The sequence below is a fragment of the Oculina patagonica genome, chromosome 6 (genome assembly GCF_052425735.1).
Source record: "Oculina patagonica isolate OP01 chromosome 6, crgOcupat, whole genome shotgun sequence".
NCBI classification, from domain to species: domain Eukaryota; kingdom Metazoa; phylum Cnidaria; class Anthozoa; order Scleractinia; family Oculinidae; genus Oculina; species Oculina patagonica.
Genome location: NC_135763.1, coordinates 30,657,385 through 30,677,297, shown reverse-complemented (window position 1 = coordinate 30,677,297; position 19,913 = coordinate 30,657,385). Strand labels below are relative to the sequence as shown.

The 19,913-nt window shown below is 38.9% G+C and overlaps 3 protein-coding genes and 1 long non-coding RNA gene across 4 annotated transcripts in view; 1 reads left to right on the top strand and 3 right to left on the bottom strand.

The window, feature by feature from the left end:
* LOC144658171 (uncharacterized) overlaps positions 1 to 19,913 on the top strand; it is a 126,808-nt gene that overhangs the window by 39,668 nt on the left and 67,227 nt on the right. The window lies entirely within an intron of this gene.
* Positions 31 to 303, bottom strand: LOC144658420 (uncharacterized). The gene is made up of 2 exons (XR_013571712.1): positions 167 to 303; positions 31 to 90 (listed from the first exon to the last, which is right to left on the bottom strand). It is a non-coding gene; the product is annotated as an uncharacterized LOC144658420 (long non-coding RNA).
* LOC144658244 (microfibril-associated glycoprotein 4-like) lies at positions 2,269 to 4,027 on the bottom strand. Its single transcript, XM_078518639.1, has 3 exons — positions 3,545 to 4,027; positions 2,992 to 3,369; positions 2,269 to 2,626 (listed from the first exon to the last, which is right to left on the bottom strand). The coding sequence occupies exons 1-3, from the start codon at positions 3,942 to 3,944 to the stop codon at positions 2,364 to 2,366; spliced, it is 1,041 nt and encodes a 346-aa protein (XP_078374765.1). The 5' UTR covers positions 3,945 to 4,027; the 3' UTR covers positions 2,269 to 2,363.
* Positions 11,945 to 14,243, bottom strand: LOC144658292 (ryncolin-1-like). The gene is made up of 3 exons (XM_078518699.1): positions 13,961 to 14,243; positions 13,407 to 13,784; positions 11,945 to 12,299 (listed from the first exon to the last, which is right to left on the bottom strand). Exons 1-3 carry the CDS (start codon positions 14,226 to 14,228, stop codon positions 12,037 to 12,039), a joined length of 909 nt encoding a protein of 302 aa, XP_078374825.1. The 5' UTR covers positions 14,229 to 14,243; the 3' UTR covers positions 11,945 to 12,036.

Below are 19,913 nucleotides of genomic sequence, written 5' to 3'. Positions count from 1 at the left end.
TCGTGTGCTTCACCAAGGCTTAAAATAGACTGTAGTTCAGTTTCGTTTATTGTCACGATGATCAATTCTAGTACAGGTAAAATTCGAAGTCTGTATGAAAATAAGTATCCATTAGTAATAGATCCATCGAGAATTAACATTGAAGTAAGAGAAAAGCAATATTTACCCATTGGCGTCTCTATTCGGTTCACGGCTAGGCGAAATGTAGTTCAGATCTTATAAATTAGAGAAATTAGAGGTTTGTTACGTCATAAGTGATTTGATCTCACAAAAAGTTATTATTTGATTCTTGTCTTATCATTTTCGATGAAACAGTAAATAAGCGCCCTGGGCGCTAAATCGAATCATTACGGTAATCAGGCCAACAAATCGCAAGTGTAAACCGGCCTTAAAAGGCACAGGTCGCTAGGGAAGTCAAGAAGGACGGGAGAGGGTGCTCAAGCCATCCCTTTTGAGGTGACTTGTCTGAAATCACCAGTTGTTGAGCTCAAAATTGGTATATTAATTTGTACACTTTTGTGTGAGAGATCCTTTCCCAGCATGCAATTAATTATCACTTGAAACTCTAATTCAAGGTTGTTATATTTTGACTATTGCCCATTCAAGCTGCAAAAGGTCTGGATTGCGCAAAATTTTAAGCTCTCAATACTTTTCAGAAGAATTTTAAGAATTTCACGCAACCAACATCAAATATTTAAAGCACCTTAACTTTGAGATGTTAAGTCCCATCACAAGATGGATATCCTAATAAATATATCTGTAGTGAATTCCTCGAAAGTGTGACATTGGTGCACAATATCTATTGGGATTATTATTTATTATAAATAAAAAATAAATAGATAAATAAATTTATGTTACTTTACGAGGGTAGCACTTAATAGTCTTGCGACTAACAAACCTGTGAACCATAGATTCCAGATTGAATTGGAATTTAGAAGTGTTGGTTTTTGTGGAGGGAGGATAAGCAGAGAACCCTGAGAAAAAGGCTCTTGGAACAAAACCATCAACAAACTCCACTCACATAGAACACCAGTCCAGGATTCAAACCTAGGCCACATTATAATTAGTGGAAGGTGAGCGCTCTCATCACTGCACAATCTCTGCTCCCCTTGGAAGCATGGATGGTGTGGTGGCCTAATATTTAGAGTTCTACACTCCAGAATGAGCTGTTTCGGTTTGAGCCCTGGCCGGGACACTGCATTGTGTTCTTGGGCAAGGCACTTTACTCTCATAGTTCTCCTCTTTACCCAGGTGCTTAAATGGGTACCAGCAAATTTAATGTGTGTGTGGGAGTGGGGGGTGGGGTAACCATGTGATGGACTAGCATCCCATCCAGGGGGCAGTAGATGAAATACTCCTTGTCCCTTCATGCTACAGAACCCAGGATAAGCTCCGGCCTGTTGGGCCACCAGTCGTATCCATACTTTACCTCATTATCTACTAGATAATTTATAAATGGTTATTGCAAAGGGGGTTGCATAATAAGGCGGGGAGAGGTGATAGCTTGGCCTATTTCCTTGCAACCCTGTTGTACAAAGCTATTATTACGAGAAAATAGACACAGACAGCATAGCCTTATTAAAACTCTCCAAAAAGTTCATTCAAATTCAAATTCATATCATAGTCATGCTGTATATTTTGAGACCCTCAATTTTAGATGTCATCTCCAAACATTGATCATCATTTTTGATCTTCGGTTTCCGGCCATTTCTCCAGTAAATGCATGTGATGAGATCACCAGGGGGTAGGAGTAGATGCATACTGTGATGCGATTGTGGTGTGTGTGTGTGGGGGGGAGGGGGTAAAATTCCTTTTCCCAACCCACATTTTACCCAAGTCCCATTTCCCACTCTATAGTTTTCCCGTTTTCCAAATCCTAATGCTAATTGTATTGCAACCCAAATCTCATTTTTCAAGTGAAAATTTGCCCAAATCCAGTTGATTCCCGCGCTCATAGCCAGGCGCATGTGCGTATGTTGCTTTACAGATTAATTACGTCATCAATGACAATACAACATGTACAAAGGAGGAAATTTTGCAAGCGTGTTTCATTGTTGGCTGTTGTGCCACAGTTGTAGAGCTAAAACCATTGAAAGTCTTGAAATGTATGTTTTCAAATACACAGATAATTTCTCTGGGTATGGTTTTTGTGTTTCTTCTCTTGATAATAATGGGGTAACTATAACGAGGTCAGGAAAGGCGTGGAAAGAAAGAAGAGGAAATTAAGCATGGGAAATTAGGACATAATAAATAAAGACAAAACAAAGCTTGTTTTCAGTTGTTTTAATCACCCAGTTACTGTGACATTTCTTTTCCAATCTCTTATTTGCATTGGTCAGCAAACAAAGAAAGATAGAAAGTTCTTAAAAGGTCACTGGTCTGATTTTCATCTCAGCTCTCTTGGCGGAGTAGTACACTCCTTTCCAGTGATACCAGTTGACACCATCAGCATATGATGAGTGTTTTCCATGATGATACAGACCGTTCAGGTTGGAGTAATGACAGCCCTTGTACCACCAGGCTCCTTTATAGGACACAGCACAGTTATAGCTCCAGCTGTCATTATCCTGATCTTTGGTTGTAAAGGGGTAACCACGATGAGGAGAAAGTGAATCACCAGCAGTTCCTGAAAACATAAAACGAAAATGTGATTTCAAACGATGCAGAACTTAAATACACACAGTCCTACAATTCTAAAGGCTTCAAACAGTTGGAGATATTGTTTTGATGTATTTTTAAAAAGTCGCAACACAAAAATCCAATAAGACCTACAAAGACTTCGCTTGTCATCGTCTTCATGTGTTCAGGTTATCTTCCTTAAGTATAGTTAAAAATCTCAACAACACACATATTTTCAGTGATTTTTGTTTCGATTTTTCACTCAAGCTTTGATAATGCTTTCATCTGAAAGCAAGTCATCACATTTACATCACCTGGAATACCAACAAATACATTTGACAATAAAACTCTCTAAAAATCGTAAAAATTTACCTGAGTAAGTTCCAAGGCTCAGCTGGTACTTAGTCCTCTCGCTTGTAATTGCAAACATGTCGTACTCGGCGTAAGCAGTTTTGCCTGCAGTGTCTTCCAGATCTACTCGAAGCCTGTTCTTTGTTTTCGTCAGGCGGTTTATCTTGTCCAATCCCAACCAAAACTCGCCATTCAGGTTCCCAAAGCCACGTTTGTAGTCGGCCCAGCCGCGGTTGAAATCAACGGAGCCATCCAGTCTCTTCTGGAACACTGTCCACCCCCCACCGGCTGTTGTTTGGTCACAGAACACATCAAAGGCACCTGAACCATCAGGGTCGATTGTATAAACACCGCTGATTCGTTGGCCGGATTTGTACAGCTCAGCGCAGTTCTTCTTGGCTGTCGAGCAAAAAAGAGATTTATCATCATTGATTGCATTTGGCTGAAGTGGTGTACTATATATCGTAACTAAAAGATCAAGTTTTACAAAAAACATCGACTGCAGTTTCTTACATTTCGCCACGAATAGGACAAATAACGTTTTAGGACACAAAAAGACTAGACTTTCCCTAACCTTTTAGAGACGACTTATTCCCTTTGAGTATGTTGATGTCATCTTGCACTTGAGTGAGTTGTTTCTTCATTTCTTGAAGGATAGTTTCAATTTTCTTGTTTGGCCCAGCATAGAAGTTGTTGTACACGTTGTTACAACGCTTTGTGTCTGTAGAACTGACTGGGGTGCTATTAGCGCCGCTATTGCCTGGCTTAGCTAAGGTTTGACTCATCACAAACAACGCCAAGAACAGCAAACTGCAACGAAAACCTGAGGAAACACAAGTCATTGTGCGAATTTGATCAAAGCCCAACTTAACCGTAGTTAACTGTGTCAAGGACTGGTGAAAAAGCGGATGTGACTCATCTTTAGTATAACAAGGTGTTTGCGTCACTGGGTTCGCAGCAAGACGTTTTTTCATGTTTCCTGAGTGTTGGACAATCTTTTGTGCAATATTGACAGATCCACAAATGATGACAGCTCCATCAAGCAACAGTTTTGTGAGCAAGAGAACATATTCTATTTTTTTAACTACACTATTTTAAAGTTAAAAGATTTTTTCAGCTGGGTATAAATTATATTGCGTTTAAGAAACGCTTATGCATATATGCTTTATGTGCGCAGCGAAACCATTTTTTATCTTGTTAACTGACACAATTTTTGTATGGTGGATCATTTGAAAGAAATAACTGATTCTACTCCAATTGAGTGCCGGGCTTTTCTAGATGCAAATGAGACACCCTGGGTACCTCGAGACGTTTCTAGAACAAAATGTTTCTTATTTTTTCCTGCCCTGCTTCCTTTTTTTACTAGGACTGCACAGATAATTTAAATAGTGGTAGATTCCACATGTTCTACTGACAAAAAGTACCTATCTTTGACACTAGCTAGACAAGGTCGCTTTTAAAAAAAATCCTGAAATTCCCTCGCTTTGTGGATGTCGGGGTATACGCTTTTGGTTTATGGATTCTGGTTTCTATTACGATATACTCACGCGTTAATACAAATCACTTTGTTTTAGGGTGGTAAAAAGGGCTGTGTTTAACGTATTTTGAAGCAACGATCGATTTTTGCTTTTTTACATATCTGATGGTACAAAAATGAAAAAATCACAGAAATACAGACAACCTTAATGTTCCGAATTTTGGGAGAATATTTTGCATCCTTTTCCTATAGTCGCAACCCTTGCAATGTCGCTAGTTTGGTGAGCTAAACCGTGTTCCACATGAAGGCGGAATGGAATAAAACTTGGCGAATTAAAAGGAATCACACTTTGATTTTTATATAGAGATGAAAAGGGCAATGTCATTTGTTGAAGAGCATTTGTGTTATGATCAAAACGGTTTAATATCAGGACTGTAACCAGACCTTTGCCATAGACGAGGCAAGATCTTGCTTGGAGGCTCAGCGGGCATGTCCTCCAGAAAATGTTGAAATCTAGAAGTTCTGCAACTCTTTGAAAGATATTTTTCATGAGATACTTCTTGAGAAAAATCAATTCTATTCAACTGGGGGCTATTTTCCCAACAAAACATACTGTGTTTTTAATTTGGGGTAAAAAAGCTAGCCGAGGCAAGTGCCTCGTCGCCTCTTGCTAGTTACGGTCCGGAATATGTTGCATTTTGAAAAAATGCAAAAAGCGTCATCTAAAACAAAGATGTCGATCAGTTTGTCAGAGCTTCTTGTATCTGTTGTGTCTCGGCTTTTGTTTCTTAATAACAAGTCACGTTTCACATCGCTATTTACTGAACTTCTTTACTTTCGAAGTCAGCAATTACCAAAAACTTATCGCTACTTTGAAATTCGGGGTTCGAACTCTTTGCAGTATAAGAACTTTTTGGCGGCTTTATTCCTCAGCTAAGAGTGCAACGCAAAAAAGTTTTGTGGCGGTACATCTAATATTTAATGAAGGCTGAACATTGTAGATAAAATTGAGCAACGCGTCTTTGTTTGTGTACATTTCCAGCGGAATCTACCTTATTATAGGAAATTTACGATACATGTAATAAACGCGAATTTCAAAAATTCGCGTTAAATTAATGTACCTTAATTTAAGTCATTGTTAATTAAAAACACTCTATTTTACAGCATTGTTATTTTAAGACACCTTTATTTCCGGGTAAGTTATATTAACACGTCATCTACTTCTCAGCCGTCGAAGCTGCAGGGATAGCAGAGGCAGTGGAAAGCGCCAGGACGGGATGTATTTCATCCCTGGACCCATGCATTGAATATTAGTCACTTTTTGGTCTGTTTAAATATCTTTGTTGTGTATGGTTTATCGGAATTAAACCTCAAGTCCTGATGTTGGACGTTCTTGTTTTGTCTTTTGAATAGCGCAGCTTGCTATAAAGATTACTACGCAACAAATTCGCGTTAATTAACTGCATGTAAGCACACACCACACGAGAATTCGCGTTAATTATATGCATGTAAACATAAATTGTCGACAATTCGCGTTAATTTTATTACGCGTACATTTTGTTCGCGTTGTTAAAATGCTTCGTTATATTCCTATAATAAGGTAATATAATCTTCTGAAGACTAACATCGTGGAAACTGAATTAACTAGCAAGAAATGTTAACTTAGTGAGCTCGAATTATGAAAACATATAGGTAAAATAATACTTTTCAGGCTTTCTACTGTAAATTTTCGCCTCCAGTCCTTAATTGTCAAGTTTTATAAACAAGTGTCTCCTCTATTTACTATCACAAAATAATACGGAGTGACAGAAAAACTAACTCGAAGGGAAAATTAAAAGCAACAACAGCGTTTCCACAAAATACTGAAACGAACATTGTGAAAATCGAAACGGGATTTCAATATTTTCAGTCGTATAACGGCGCTGCTAAAACTTGTCAAACAGTTTTGAGAGATTTTAAAACTTTCGTTGATAATATTTATTAAAATATGTATCGATGGTTCATATTTTTGTGTGATTTGTAAACATCCAAGGGAAAATCACTAATCATTTTTCGATGTTAAAACCATAAAAAGGTGTTATTACTCTGCCGAATTTGTAAACTAAATTTTGCTGCTGAACGCTTAGCTGAATTATTTTGCGGCAAAGAAAGGAATTCAGTTTAACAAGGCGAGAAAGCGAACAGTGACAGCTTAGCGAACCCGTCGCCTTTTCGTGTTTAGAATATTTAATTAGCCACTAAAAAAAAGGAAAACTTTTTTGCCTTGGGAAAGTTATAAGCTTAGTCTCTACGTTTCCACATTTGATGCTTTATATTAGTATTTATAATAAAAAAAGTATTTTTCCTCCGGTGACAATTAACTCAATGAACTTAAAATGCAATGGCCTTTTTTTTAAATAATATGCATACTTAAAACTAGTCTCAGTGGTACTAACTAAACCATCCGTCGGTTAAACAAGTTTTGTATTCCAAAAGAAATTGAAGCGGGCATAATTCATTTTCTCGCGGCTTTGAACACCCCAACACATCTCATTTCAGCGGTTCAGCCTTCTGGTTTGGTTTCTAAGAGGAGTATACAGTTGAAACCCGAATTCTCGACTACTCAACTGAATTTTCTGACTTCCTGATAACTCAAACCAAAAGTCGTTTCCATTACATTTGCTTCACTCGGTCGAACTCGCTCGATACAATAATCTGCTACTCGTTAATTTACGGATAAACTCTATGCCGAGTTTTGGTCCGATATTACTCATACAGGATAGTATTCTCTTGCGGAATTTGAACCAACCTTGTTCAATTCAATCGACTGAATTTGAACCAACATTGTCCAATTCGATCGACTGTAAGACCTTTTTGCAATTTATTAAAAAGACCGACTTACCTTTTCCCAGAAGCTAGATCATCCAGTATTCAGGACGTGTGTGTTCCAAACGCATTTTGCGTCGATTCGGATAGCAACAAATAGGCCGTTGTAGGAACAGTACCAGAATGAGAAGACTAACAACGATTTTTTTTTATCTCACTCGGCATTAAGCTGGATTCTCAGCTTTTTGCCGGGAAGAGTCATATTCGGAAGCTATGGACGCTAATGGAAAGGTAACTAGCAGACGTTTTCATTTAAATTTCTGCTTTTTTCGTAAAGCAAACAGAAACGTGTTTGATTAGTTGGGACCATGTGACGACATTTTTTAAAAAAAGATTGATTTCCATTCATTTGCTATGCAAACTCGAATTCCTTATTACTCACTGAATAACCAGTTTATTTTGGTTTGAAGTCTTCTTTGTCTTCAACAAATTTGATACCTTCTCATTGAGCCTGGTTTTCACAAGCGACGCAAGCACAAGCCCAAGAATAACAGCTCTTATTTCACGGTAAAAACGGCTTCTACTCAAGCAAAAGAAATAAGCGCATTGCATTTTTACGCTTGTGCTTGCTGCAAGCACAAGAACAAGGATCGAAATTTGTCCTTTTTGGGTGATTGCGCTTATGCTTGCGCTTGTGCATGCGTCGCTAGTGAAAACTAAGCTTTAGTTTATTAGATATTTTATTGTGTAGTATCGGTGTATATTTTACAAGTCTTGTAGTAAATTTTTACGGTCATAATACACACTAAAATGTCTAATAAGATATTTATTTTCCAAACTTTTCTTTTCCCGAAATGCTGACTTTCCAAAGTTTTTTTTTATCATTCGCGCGCTCCAGAGGAATACGGACCTTGTTAAACCGGTCTTGTAGAAAAGTGATACCATTAAACCGGTTTTGTGGAGTACAGACATCGAGAGATGTTTGTACTCGTTCGCGCTTTTTGAACTCCACGAAGCGCAGTTGGATAACAAAACTGGAATATTTGCAGCTTTTAGTGATGAAAGTTCAGACTAAAATGACTTTATGAGTGTTTATTAGTCCAATACCTATCGAGGTTTGATGTGCTTCAATCTTTATGGTGATGCATAGCATACCAAGTTTAATAATGAAAGTTTCAACTGAGGATTCTTCAGATCACTAAAGAAAAGCGACTTAGCTCGTTAAATATTAAAAGAGTCACTTCACCCCAGTCTTCAGGCGTACCCCGCTAGTTTCTTTCTTGCGAGACCTGAGGCGAGTGCTGTTCTATTACGTCACTAACCAAGGTAGGGTCCAAGCTCTTTTTTAAAGGAGAACGGCTGGTCTGAAACCCTGGATAGAAGACTTTCTCAAATTGTGTTTTCCTCTGTGTAAAAAACGAGAAAAAAGGCACGATAATGACATAAGCTCCGTCAGAAACCGGTTTCTGGTTCTGTCTTTGATTCCAAAAGAAGTTTGCGCTCTCATTTTACCTGATAAAAGAGTCCCTCGGAAATGTTCACTTTTAACCAATCCAAAATTCCTTGCGTCCAAACGATTGGCGGTATTCAATCGCACCACCACTAAACATGAACTGCGAGAACCAAATGGAGCCCCAGTAGGGGTGGGTATACTGCTAGATAAACGGTTTTTTGTTTTGTTTAATTTTGTCTCACCCTCCCTTACTGTAGCCTCATGCCCGTGGTGAAAGTTGAACAAAGAAGTGAGTTTAAGTCGTGTTCTCATTTCTAATTTCGTAATATCACCCTCGTAAAAGTCTTTCTTGCTTACAACTCAAAACGCCAGGCCGTCGTGACTGATGCATGCCTGCAGCTACGGACTCCTTGAAAAAGAAATCCTCGGGTGACATCAAACCGGGGCCGCAGAAAGTCTTAGAGTGGCGGGGCTAAAGACGGAGCGTAGCGAAATTAGCGGGGGGGGGGGGGATATATGCTTGAAAATTTTGATGTTAATTCCTCTAAAATAACGAAAAATACACTTTTAAATAGCAAACTAAATTTCATTTCCATAAAGAAACGTTGCTCAACAAAACTTGCGATGGGACCGTCATTGCTCACCAATCCGTGAAACTTCTCACTGATTGAGATAAAACCAGGACACATATAAAAAAGAGGAGCAATAATTTTATGCTCATTGTTAAAAGATCAAGGTCGGGACTGTTATTATCGTATCTCTATCAACTGGACTCGACAATCAACTAAACAATTTATTTGAGAGCCTTATAAACTTAACGCAGTCATGAGTTCGGATTGAAATTAACCAATTACGTTTTCCTGAGAGGTCCGCTAGCAAAAAGAACTTAGAGCCATTTAAAAGACATAAACCTGTACTAGCACAAGGCTACAACTGGAAAGTTTTTCGATAGTTATAGCGACTTATAACTAATTTATGACAATGTTTGTTGTTAACTTATCTGCCCGTCTACTTTGCCAGTAACTTTTGTTCTTCATTCTTGAACTAACAAATTTTTTGCTTCGTTATTTTTTGTATTTTATTATTATTATTTTTTTATTTTTGCACAAAAGTGGGGGGCTAAATCCCCCCTAGCCCCGGTCCCTGCAAACAGAGACTCCTGCCCATGACAGTGACTGAGTGCAGCTTTGCGTAGATAGAAGGGACCCAACCCCGGATTGAGACTAGACACCATTTGTAAGGAATAGCTTACTCTTAACTGTGACGCTAATATGTTCTGAGCTACTAGATTTTTTGTCTGCCCCCCTCCCTTTGAAGCCATATTTTCTTGCATGACACTCCCTCAAAATACCACCAGCGCCCCCCTTCCTCACAAAAAATGAACTGTCCCTAAAGTTAAAACAAAGTTGCTGCTTCACTTTTTGCGCCAGATGGATGTATATTGGATGGCGCTTCTTTTTCTACAGTTTTGCAGTTTATCGTTTGTAATCGTGCGCTGTCTTCCAGTTCGATTAATTTGAAGACGATTTTGCACATTTTAAAAAATAAATTTAGCTACTTTTTTCACGCTATTTGAACACTGTCAAGTAAACTTTTCTCCTTAACGTCGTTCAACAGAAATTGTCTTTTAAAAACAGTAAAGCTGCCTGATTGTGCCTTTAACTGCTTGTTTCACTTACCTGATTTTCCAACAGTACAAGATAGGGTTCAGAGATGAGTTTAATTTGACTAGAGTTTAGCGATCCAAGCTACGTCGTGTTTTATTCCATTCGCATCTAACCGGCCATAATACCCCACGGAACATAGCAGGCAACTTATGCCAACTGCACCCACATAATGCTGGAAACTGTCTTTTTGTATCTTGCTATGTTTAGTGGAATCCCTTCTCCGTTCTCTTGTCCGTGGGGGACATTGTTTTGTACTTGGGCTTGTTGATGTCGTAGTTTAAGGTGGATCCTCGTGTAACAGAAAATGGAAGTTACCGGGCAGAGTATTAAGACAACAGAGGCTGCCTTTAAGGCGACATCTCTTTTCCACAGCCGGAGGAATCCAAGTGAAGCAGCAATTAAAAAAAAAAAACAAGTTATGACTACACAAACGCGCCTCAATGTTACGACATGTCTGTATCTCAGTCCCAGCAACAGTGCGAGAAGTCTGTCCACACTAATTGCTGTCGATGTGAAGACAGATACTGAACACAAAATATAACTTGAAGATACACAAATGTTGTAAACGTAGTAGTAAACACTCACGTTCATCTTTAATATACGAAACATAATGTAAGTAGCATACAGTGGTTGTACAATAAGACCAACGCAAAGATCAGAGACCGCCAGACATCGATACTTTACCTCATTATCTACTAGATAATTTATAAATGGTTATTTCAAAGGTGGTTGCATAATAAGGAGGGGAGAGGCGATAGCTTGACCTATTTCCTTGCAACCCCGTTGTACAAAGCTATTATCATTATGAAAAAACGGACACAGACAGCATAGCCTTATTAAAACTCTCAAAAAAGTACATTCAAATTTAAATTCATATCATTGTCATGCTGTATATTTTGAGACCCTCAATTGTCAGCTCCCATCCCAACATTGATCATCATTCTTGATCTTCGGTTTCCGGCCATTTCTCCAGTGAATGCATGTGATAAGATCACCAGGGGGTGGAGGTAGATCCATACTTTGATCCTAAAGGGCCGATTAAGGTGTGTGTGTGTGTGTGTGTGTGTGTGTGTGTGTGTGTGGGGGGGGGGGGGGGGATAAAATTCCTTTTCCCGGCCCACATTTTACCCAAGTCCCATTTTCCACTCAATAGTTTTCTCGTTTTCCAAATCCCAATCCCAGTTGTATTGTAACCTAAATCTCATTTTTCAAGTGAAAATTGCCCAAATCCAGTTTGATTCCCAAGCGCGCTCATAGCTTGGCGCATGTGCGTATGTTGCTTTACTGATTGATTACGTCATCAATGACAAGTCAACATGTACAAAGGAGAAAATTTTGCAAGCGTGTTTCATTGTTGGCTGTTGTGTCACAGTTGTAGAGCTAAAGCCATTGAAAGTCTTGAAATGTATGTTTTCAAATACACAGATAATTTCTCTGGGTATGGTTTTTGTGTTTCTTCTCTTGATAATAATGGGGTAACTATAACGAGGTCAGGAAAGGCGAGGAAAGGAAAGAAGGGGAAATTAGGCATGAGAAAATAGAAAATAACGAATAAAGACAAACCAAAACTTGTTTTCAGTTATTTTAATCACCCAGTTACTGTGACATTTCTTTTCCAATCTCTTATTTGCATTGGTCAGCAAACAAGCAAAGATGGAAAGTTCTTAAAAGTTCACTGGTCTGATTTTCATCTCAGCTCTCCTGGCGGAGTAGAACACTCCTTTCCAGTGACGCCAGTTGACACCATCAGCACCTGATGAGTGTTTTCCGTGATGATACAGACCGTTCAGGTTTGAGTCAAGACAGATCTCGTACCACCAGGCTCCTTTATAGGACACAGCACAGTTACCGCTCCAGCTGTCATTATCCTGATCTTTGGTTGTAAAGGGTTGACCACGTTGACGAGAAAGTGAATCACCAGCAGTTCCTGAAAACATAAAACAAAAATGTGATTTCAAACGATGCAGAACTTAAATACACACAGTCCTACAATTCAGAAGGCTTCAAACAGTTTGAAATACTGTTATAATTTATTTTAAAAAAGTGGCAACACAATAATCCAAATAAGGCCTACTAAGACTTCGCTTGTCATCGTCCTCACGTGTTCAGGTTAACTTCCTCAGTTATAGTTATAAGACTCGGTAACACACAAATTTTCAGTGTTTCTGTTTTGATTTTTCACCCAAGCTTTCATAATACTTTCATCGCAAATTCAAATTTTTGTCATCACATTTACATCACCTGTAATAGCAACAAATACATTTGACAATAAAACTCTCCAGGCGCGTAGCCAGCTTTTTGGAGAGTTGTAGGCCTGGTCAATTGCTTTTCGAAGGGTTTGGGGAGGAGGTGGTCTGCCGAGGATTTTTTTAGATCAAGACTTTCCCAAAAACAGAGGCTTGAATAACATTTTTCATAAGCAGCTTCCGGTTGATCCGGTTGCTTTGAAATGCAGAAGCTCGAAAATGCAATTTCCAGCCTTTTGGGCGTCAAAAAAGTGCGGTTGATGATTACTTTTATTGACCACAGAACAGATTTTTCAGCTGAACTTTTTTAGATTTTTAGACGGCAGTAAGAGGCTCTACAGGTGGCGGTAGACTGCCGATTAACGGTTTGTACTGAAATCCCTGCAAAAAAACTTTCTCCTTCACTTTCTGTTGATGTTCTGTGTATTTCACATCACCTAAATTATAACATTTCATAGAAAGGAATTGCGCCAGTTTTCACTCATTCTAAAATAACACTCTTGTCTTTTACGGCGCATGCCATTGTGCGTTTGTCTGCCACCTTGCCAGTCAAAAAGGCTCCTGAGTTTGTACCTGCTAGAAGAGCTCTGATCTCACCGCGAAAGGGTAGTTGTGAAACATATAACGCTATAACGTACGTTACAAATTGCTCTAAATTTATCTTGAAAGAGTTTTAGCCTGAATGTTTTCATTTTGAAAATACGAGTGGCTTGAAAAATTTGTAGGCCCGGGCCTACGGGCCTATAGGCTGGCTACGCCCCTGCTCTCTAGAAATCGTTAACATTTACCTGAGTAACTTCCAAGGCTCAGCTGGTACTTAGTCCTCTCGCTCGTAACTGCAAACATGTCGTACTCGGCGTAAGCAGTTTTGCCTGCAGTGTCTTCCAGATCTACTCGAAGTCTGTTCTTTGTTTTCGTCAGGCGGTTTATCTTGTCCAGCCCCAACCAAAACTCGCCATTCAGGTTCCCAAAGCCACTCTTGTAGTCGGCCCAGCCGCGGTAGAAATCAACGGAGCCATCCAGTCTCTTCTGGAACACTGTCCACCCCCCACCGGCTGTTGTTTGGTCACAGAACACATCAAAGGCACCTGAACTATCAGGGTCGATTGTATAAACACCGCTGATTCTTTGACCGGATTTGTACAGCTCAGCACAGTTCTTCTTGGCTGTCGAGCAAAAAAGAGATTTACCATCATTGCATTTGGCTGAAGTGGTGTACTATATATCGTAACTAAAAGATCAAGTTTTACAAAAACTGAAAAAATCGACTGCAGTTTCTTACATTTCGCCACGAATAGGACAAATAACTTTTAGGACACAAACAGACTAGACTTTCCCTAACCTTTTAGAGATGACTTATTCCCTTTGAGTATATTGATGTCATCTTGCACTTGAGTGAGTTGTTTCTTCATTTCTTGAAGGATAGTTTCAATCTTCTTGTTTGGCCCAGCATAAAAGCTGTTGTACACGTTGTTACAATGCTTTGTGTCTGTAGAACTGACTGGGGTGCTATTAGCACCGCTATTGCCTGGCTTAGCTAAGGTTGGACTTATCACAAACAACGCCAAGAACAGCAAACTGCAACGAAAACCTGAGGAAACACAAGTCATTGTGCGAATTTGATTAAAGCCCAACTTAACCGTAGTTAACTGTATCAGGGACTGGTGAAAAAGCGGATGTGACTCATCTTTAGTATAACAAGGTGTTTGCGTCACTGGATTCGGTTCAAGGCAATTTTCATGTTTTCGGATACATCTTTTATTGGACGATCTTTTGACAGTTAAAAAAATAATGACAACAAAGAACAAAGCTACCCATCGATTAAACAGGGTTTACTTTTCCTTTGAAAACGCACCTTGAGTATCAATTGCTTTATTTAATAAAGGACTGTTTGATCGATCTTTGAATGCATCCGTCTTTGTAACGCCGCTCGCCTACCAGTTGAAAGAATAGTATGTGCGACATTTTTTGGCTGATAAAAAAAACTCACTAGTAAAATATCCAATACACGGCAATTTGTGAACGAAAGACATTAAGCAATACGTTGATTGATTTGGATTCTCTGCAGATTAATTTGAGGAAGTCAAAAACGGTTGAAAATATAATGTCTGATTACTGGACTTTTTCGAAATGTCGACGTGAATGACTGCTACACAGAGACCATAGCCTAAGAAGTCCTTTTTAACTCCTAACAGCTTAAAAGTGGCTTTGAATAATGAGAAACTAAACAAAACGATTTTTCAATATTTTGAGACATTATCATTTCGGGTCGGCTTTTGTCAAAATCAATAATTAAAACATAATAATAAAAACATAATAAATAAGTTCGGTTACTGTTTAACGCTTGTCGCCCGGACAGAAAACAAAATATTTGAGAAATAATTTAAAAAGATCAAAGCGAGCGTTCACGCTTATTTAAAATTTCAGTTAAATAGAAAAAGGTAGTTAGGCACGATTGCTGCCAAAAATCGCAACTTTTCCATAAGTCTCAAAATAACTGACACAGTTTTTAAATATGCGTAGCTGAGAAACGCCCCAGGCAAAATTGAAAATACATGTATTTCTCCGGTGAAGCCAAAAATGGTATTTATCGTTGGGAACTTTCTCCCGTTGCTGACATGTTCAAAAGTTAAATTTTAGTTTGTAGTGTAGTTAAGTTTATTTTGTGAAAGTTCTACCAAACTAGTGAAAAAAAGTTAAACGCGAACATGACTTTTGAGTACAACTCGTCGCCTTTTCATGTTTGGAATATTTAATCACAGCTTTTAAACAATAGAACTGTTAAATTGTTTATTCTTTGGCAATACAAATTGAATCACACTCGCCGATGTTTTTGCTGTTCACGACTGATCACTGACTGTCCGGAGTAAACAGTATAACCTAGTTTACGCTAACCTGCGATCAGGTGTTCTTTTTTTCGCGGCGGGTGGAAAAAACACCTGATCGCAGGTTAGGTTTACGCGTTTTGTTTGAAGCTGATGGCCAAACTGAAGATTTGTAGCTGGTGTCTAATGATTTAAGTTCACAAAGAAAAAATAATTTCGACAACGTTTGGAAACATTTCTCAAAGACGGTGACTAAATATAAGACTCCGTCGCCCTTTTTACAAACAAATCGACAGCTTTAAGATTAATATTTTGAAAAAAATAAAAGAAGAGTTAATCAGACGAGATAACTAAAAATAATTAAAATAGAATATAAGTGGCTAAAAGTGAATTTAGTTTGAAGATCGAAACAATTTACCTCGGTGAAGTTCACAAACACAACCACTGAATTCGACCCACATTAAATACAGTCAACTCTCGCCTTGCGGACACTCGCTACTACGGACGAAATCCAGATCCCCGGCGAAAGAGGTTTGACTGGACTCCTGCTATTACGGACTCTCGGTATAACGGGCGCTAAACGACGTCCCGAGCGTGTCCGCTATAACGAGAGTTGACTGTACTCAATTTTATCACGCGCAGTGAACATTTTGGAAATCAGTGAAACTGGACTTACCTTTCGCACGAGCCTTCAGGTCCGTGTTGCAAAACACTTGCCAAAAGCGGTTTAAAACTTTCTTGTCTAAGTTTGGACAGTCACAAACCCTGAAAAACAATGAATACCGTATTTATTCGATTAAGCGCCCTGGGCGCTTATTAAATCTTTGGACCTTGAGAGTGGGCGCTTATTCGAGGCTGGTCGCTTAGTACATTTTCACCATCTTAAGCAAGAAGTACGTTTATTTTGCAAGAAAACAATATATATAATAACAAAACGTGAAGATGTATCAAAGCTGAATTTTAAAATAAAAAAATTAAAATAAATAAATAAATAAATACAATAAATTTAAATTTTGAATTTTAACTGTTTATTAAAAGTTTCTGTAAAACACTAAGAAACCTCGGTCTTCTGGGAAGTCCCTTGGTAGTACTTAGTCAATTTCTATCTAAATCGTCAATAATAGTCAAGACTTCTCTTGTGCCCTCTTTTTAGAGGGGTGGGGGAGGGCGCTTATTAACTTTTCCTACCTACAGGGTGGGCGCTTATTAACTTTTCCAGCTACAGGGTGGGCGCTTATTAGCTTTTCCAGCTACAGGGTGGGCGCTTATTAACTTTTCCAGCTACAGGGTGGGCGCTTATTAGCTTTTCCAGCTACAGGGTGGGCGCTTATTCGAGGTTGGGCGCTAAATCGAATAAATACGGTATGCAATATTGAGAAGAAGTCCCTTGAAGGAACAGTGCCATGTAAGTGTAATTCTCCGTTCTTGCTTGCAGCTTTCTGCAAGAAAAGTCTCTCAAGCTACCATGGATAAGAGAAAGGTAGCCAACAAATGACACATTTTCATTCAACTTTCTGTCTTTATCTGAGCACACACAAAATTAAAGTCCACAAAAAGTGTTTTGATTAGTTTGGAGTTGTGATGGAGTTTTCTGATATTATTTTCACTGCATTTGGTTTGAGAATTAAAAAACTGATATCTGATGAAGATTATTTTTTAAAATTCTGCAACTGGTGACTGAATTAAATTCACAGAGGCGTGAAGAGATATAGTTATGTGATGTAATTCCTGTAATTTTTTAAAAGTGAAGGATTTTTAAGTTTTTTTTTTTTCATTTCAAAACGGTGATTTCACTTTTTACGCTCATTTCTAATTCCGGATGCAAAATTTACAGAAACTTCGTATTTAATCGACACGTCATCTATGAGCTGTTTTGAAACAAGTCAGCTGTGAATTCGAAGTGACTACATGATTATGTCGGTTATTATTCCATAACAGCAGACTGTGTTTGTGCCGTACAACTAAAGGGTGCAACCAGTTGAAAGCAAAAATGATGAATATGCCATTTTTCCTTGCTGTCTTATTTCGTGTAGTCTTTAACTGATGCTAAATTATGCAATAGTTATTAATAATGTGATGTGTCGAGATTTGCATAGCAGACTGCAGTCGACTTCTCTGCAGAACGGGGGGGGGACTCCCATATGAAACGGACGGGGATGCTCGTCGGAAATTTTGAAAAGAACCCCTAAAAGAGACCAATCTGGGTGTGGCTCAAGCCTTTCTTGACCCCTAAAAGATACCAAAAAACTAAGAATGGAGTTTATATTTGTATATTTCTTCGTGTATAATCCTTAACGAGACCATTATGGCTAAAAATATTGGCGTTTTGGGCGTTTTTTCCCGGAACACCCTAAGCGAGACCAAAAGTCCGAAATTTACACCCCTAAGCGAGACGACGAGCATCCCCGTCACTTTCATATGCGAGTCCCCCCCCCCCCCCCGGGAAAATCTCACTCAATTGCCTTTTTCCTTTTGTCAGTGAAGAACACAATTTCCTGTTTCTTTTTCTAACCGAGGGATTGAACGAGTCACAAGCGTAATAATAAAATTTTGAAATATGAATGATTCTAATATAAAAATACAATTAGTGATAACTGTCATTGATATAACTGGCCGATCCCTTTGCGAAGAACGCTTGTTTAATAACAATGTAAAGAAGGGCAAAGATTAGCACGATTAGCTAGTACTAACCTGCTTAGTTCGATGTAAACAATGTCTCCTGTTAGGGACCGTTCATTTTTTATGGGGTAGTCGGGGTGGGATTTTCAGTGACCCCCCCCCTTTACAGATCATATTTTTTGCCTGCCCCCCCCCATTTGAAGCCATATTTTTTGCATGACCCCCCCCCCCTCAAATCCCACAAGCCCCCCATTCTCCACAAAAAATGAACTTTCACTTAATTTAAACAAAGTTGCTGCTTCACTTTTTGCGCCAGATGGATGTGTATTGGATAGCGCATCTTTTTCTACAGTTGTAATCGTGCGCTGTCTTCCAGTTCGATTAAATTGAAGGCGATTTTGCAAATTTTAAAAAATAAATTTAGCTACTTTTTTCACGCTATTTGAACACTGTCAAGTAAACTTCGCTCCTAGTAACATCGTTCTAAAGAAATTGTCTTTTAAAAACAGTAAAGTTTTCTGATTGTGCCTTTAACAGCTTGTATCACTTTCCTGATTTTCCAACAGTACAAGATAGGGTTCAGAGATGAGTTTAATTTGACTAGAGTTGGTGTAGCGATCCAAGCTACGTCGTGTTTGATTCCATTCGCATCTAACACAGCCACAATACCCCACGGAACATAGCAGGCAACTTATGCCAACTGCACCCACATAATGCTGGAAACTGTCTTTTTGTATCTTGCTACAGTTTTGTGGAATCCCTGCTCCGTTCTCTTGTCCGTGGGGGACATTGTTTTGTACTTTGTACCGGGCAGAGTATTAAGACAACAGAGGCTGCCTTTAAGGCGGCATCTCTTTTCCACAGCCGGAGGAATCCAAGTGAAACAGCAATTAGCCAAAAACAAGTTATGACTACACGAACTCGCCTCAATGTTACGACATGTCTGTATCTCAGTCCCAGCAACAGTGCGAGAAGTCTGTCCACACTAATGGCTGTCGATGTGAAGACGAACTGCACACAAAATATAACTTGAAGATACACAAATGTTGTGAACGAAGTAGTAAACACTCACGTTCATCTTTAATATACGAAACATAATGTAAGTAGCATACAGTGGTTGTACAATAAGACCAACGCAATTCGCACGCAAAGATCAGTGACCGCCAGACATCGATACTTTACCTCATTATCTACTAGATAATTTATAAATGGTTATTGCAAAGTGGGTTGCATAATAAGGAGGGGAGAGGCGATAGCTTGGCCTATTTCCTTGTAACCCTGTTGTACAAAGCTATTATCATTATGAAAAAACGGACGCAGACAGCATAGCCTTATTAAAACTCTCAAAAAAGTACATTCAAATTTAAATTCATATCATTGCCATGCTGTATATTTTGAGACCCTCAATTGTCAGCTCCCATCCCAACATTGATCATCATTCTTGATCTTCGGTTTCCGGCCATTTCTTCAGTAAATGCATGTGATAAGATCGCCAGGGGGTGGAGGTAGATCCATACTTCGATCCTAAAGGGCCGATTGATGTGTGTGTGTGTGTGTGTGGGGGGGGGGGGGGAGGGGAAGGAGGGGAGGGGGATAAAATTCCTTTTCCCGGCCCACATTTTACCCAAGTCCCATTTTCCACTCAAGAGTTTTCTCGTTTTCCAAATCTCAATCCCAGTTGTATTGTAACCCAAATCTCATTTTTCAAGTGAAAATTGCCCAAATCAGTCCAGTTTGATTCCCAAGCGCGCTCATAACTTGGCGCATGTGCGCATGTTGCTTTATAGATTGATTATGTCATCAGTGACAATACAACGTGTACAAAGGAGGAAATTTTACAACTGTCTTTCA

Excerpts from the sequence above, each read along its gene's own strand:
- LOC144658244 (XM_078518639.1), bottom strand. The coding sequence starts at position 3,944 with ATGAAAAAACGTCTTGCTGCGAACCCAGTGACGCAAACACCTTGTTAT. Across the intron at positions 3,370-3,544 it reads GAATAAGTCGTCTCTAAAAG|CCAAGAAGAACTGCGCTGAG; the intron begins GTTAGGGAAAGT and ends TTTGCTCGACAG. Across the intron at positions 2,627-2,991 it reads GAGCCTTGGAACTTACTCAG|GAACTGCTGGTGATTCACTT; the intron begins GTAAATTTTTAC and ends TTATGTTTTCAG.
- LOC144658292 (XM_078518699.1), bottom strand. The coding sequence starts at position 14,228 with ATGACTTGTGTTTCCTCAGGTTTTCGTTGCAGTTTGCTGTTCTTGGCG. Across the intron at positions 13,785-13,960 it reads GAATAAGTCATCTCTAAAAG|CCAAGAAGAACTGTGCTGAG; the intron begins GTTAGGGAAAGT and ends TTTGCTCGACAG. Across the intron at positions 12,300-13,406 it reads GAGCCTTGGAAGTTACTCAG|GAACTGCTGGTGATTCACTT; the intron begins GTAAATGTTAAC and ends TTATGTTTTCAG.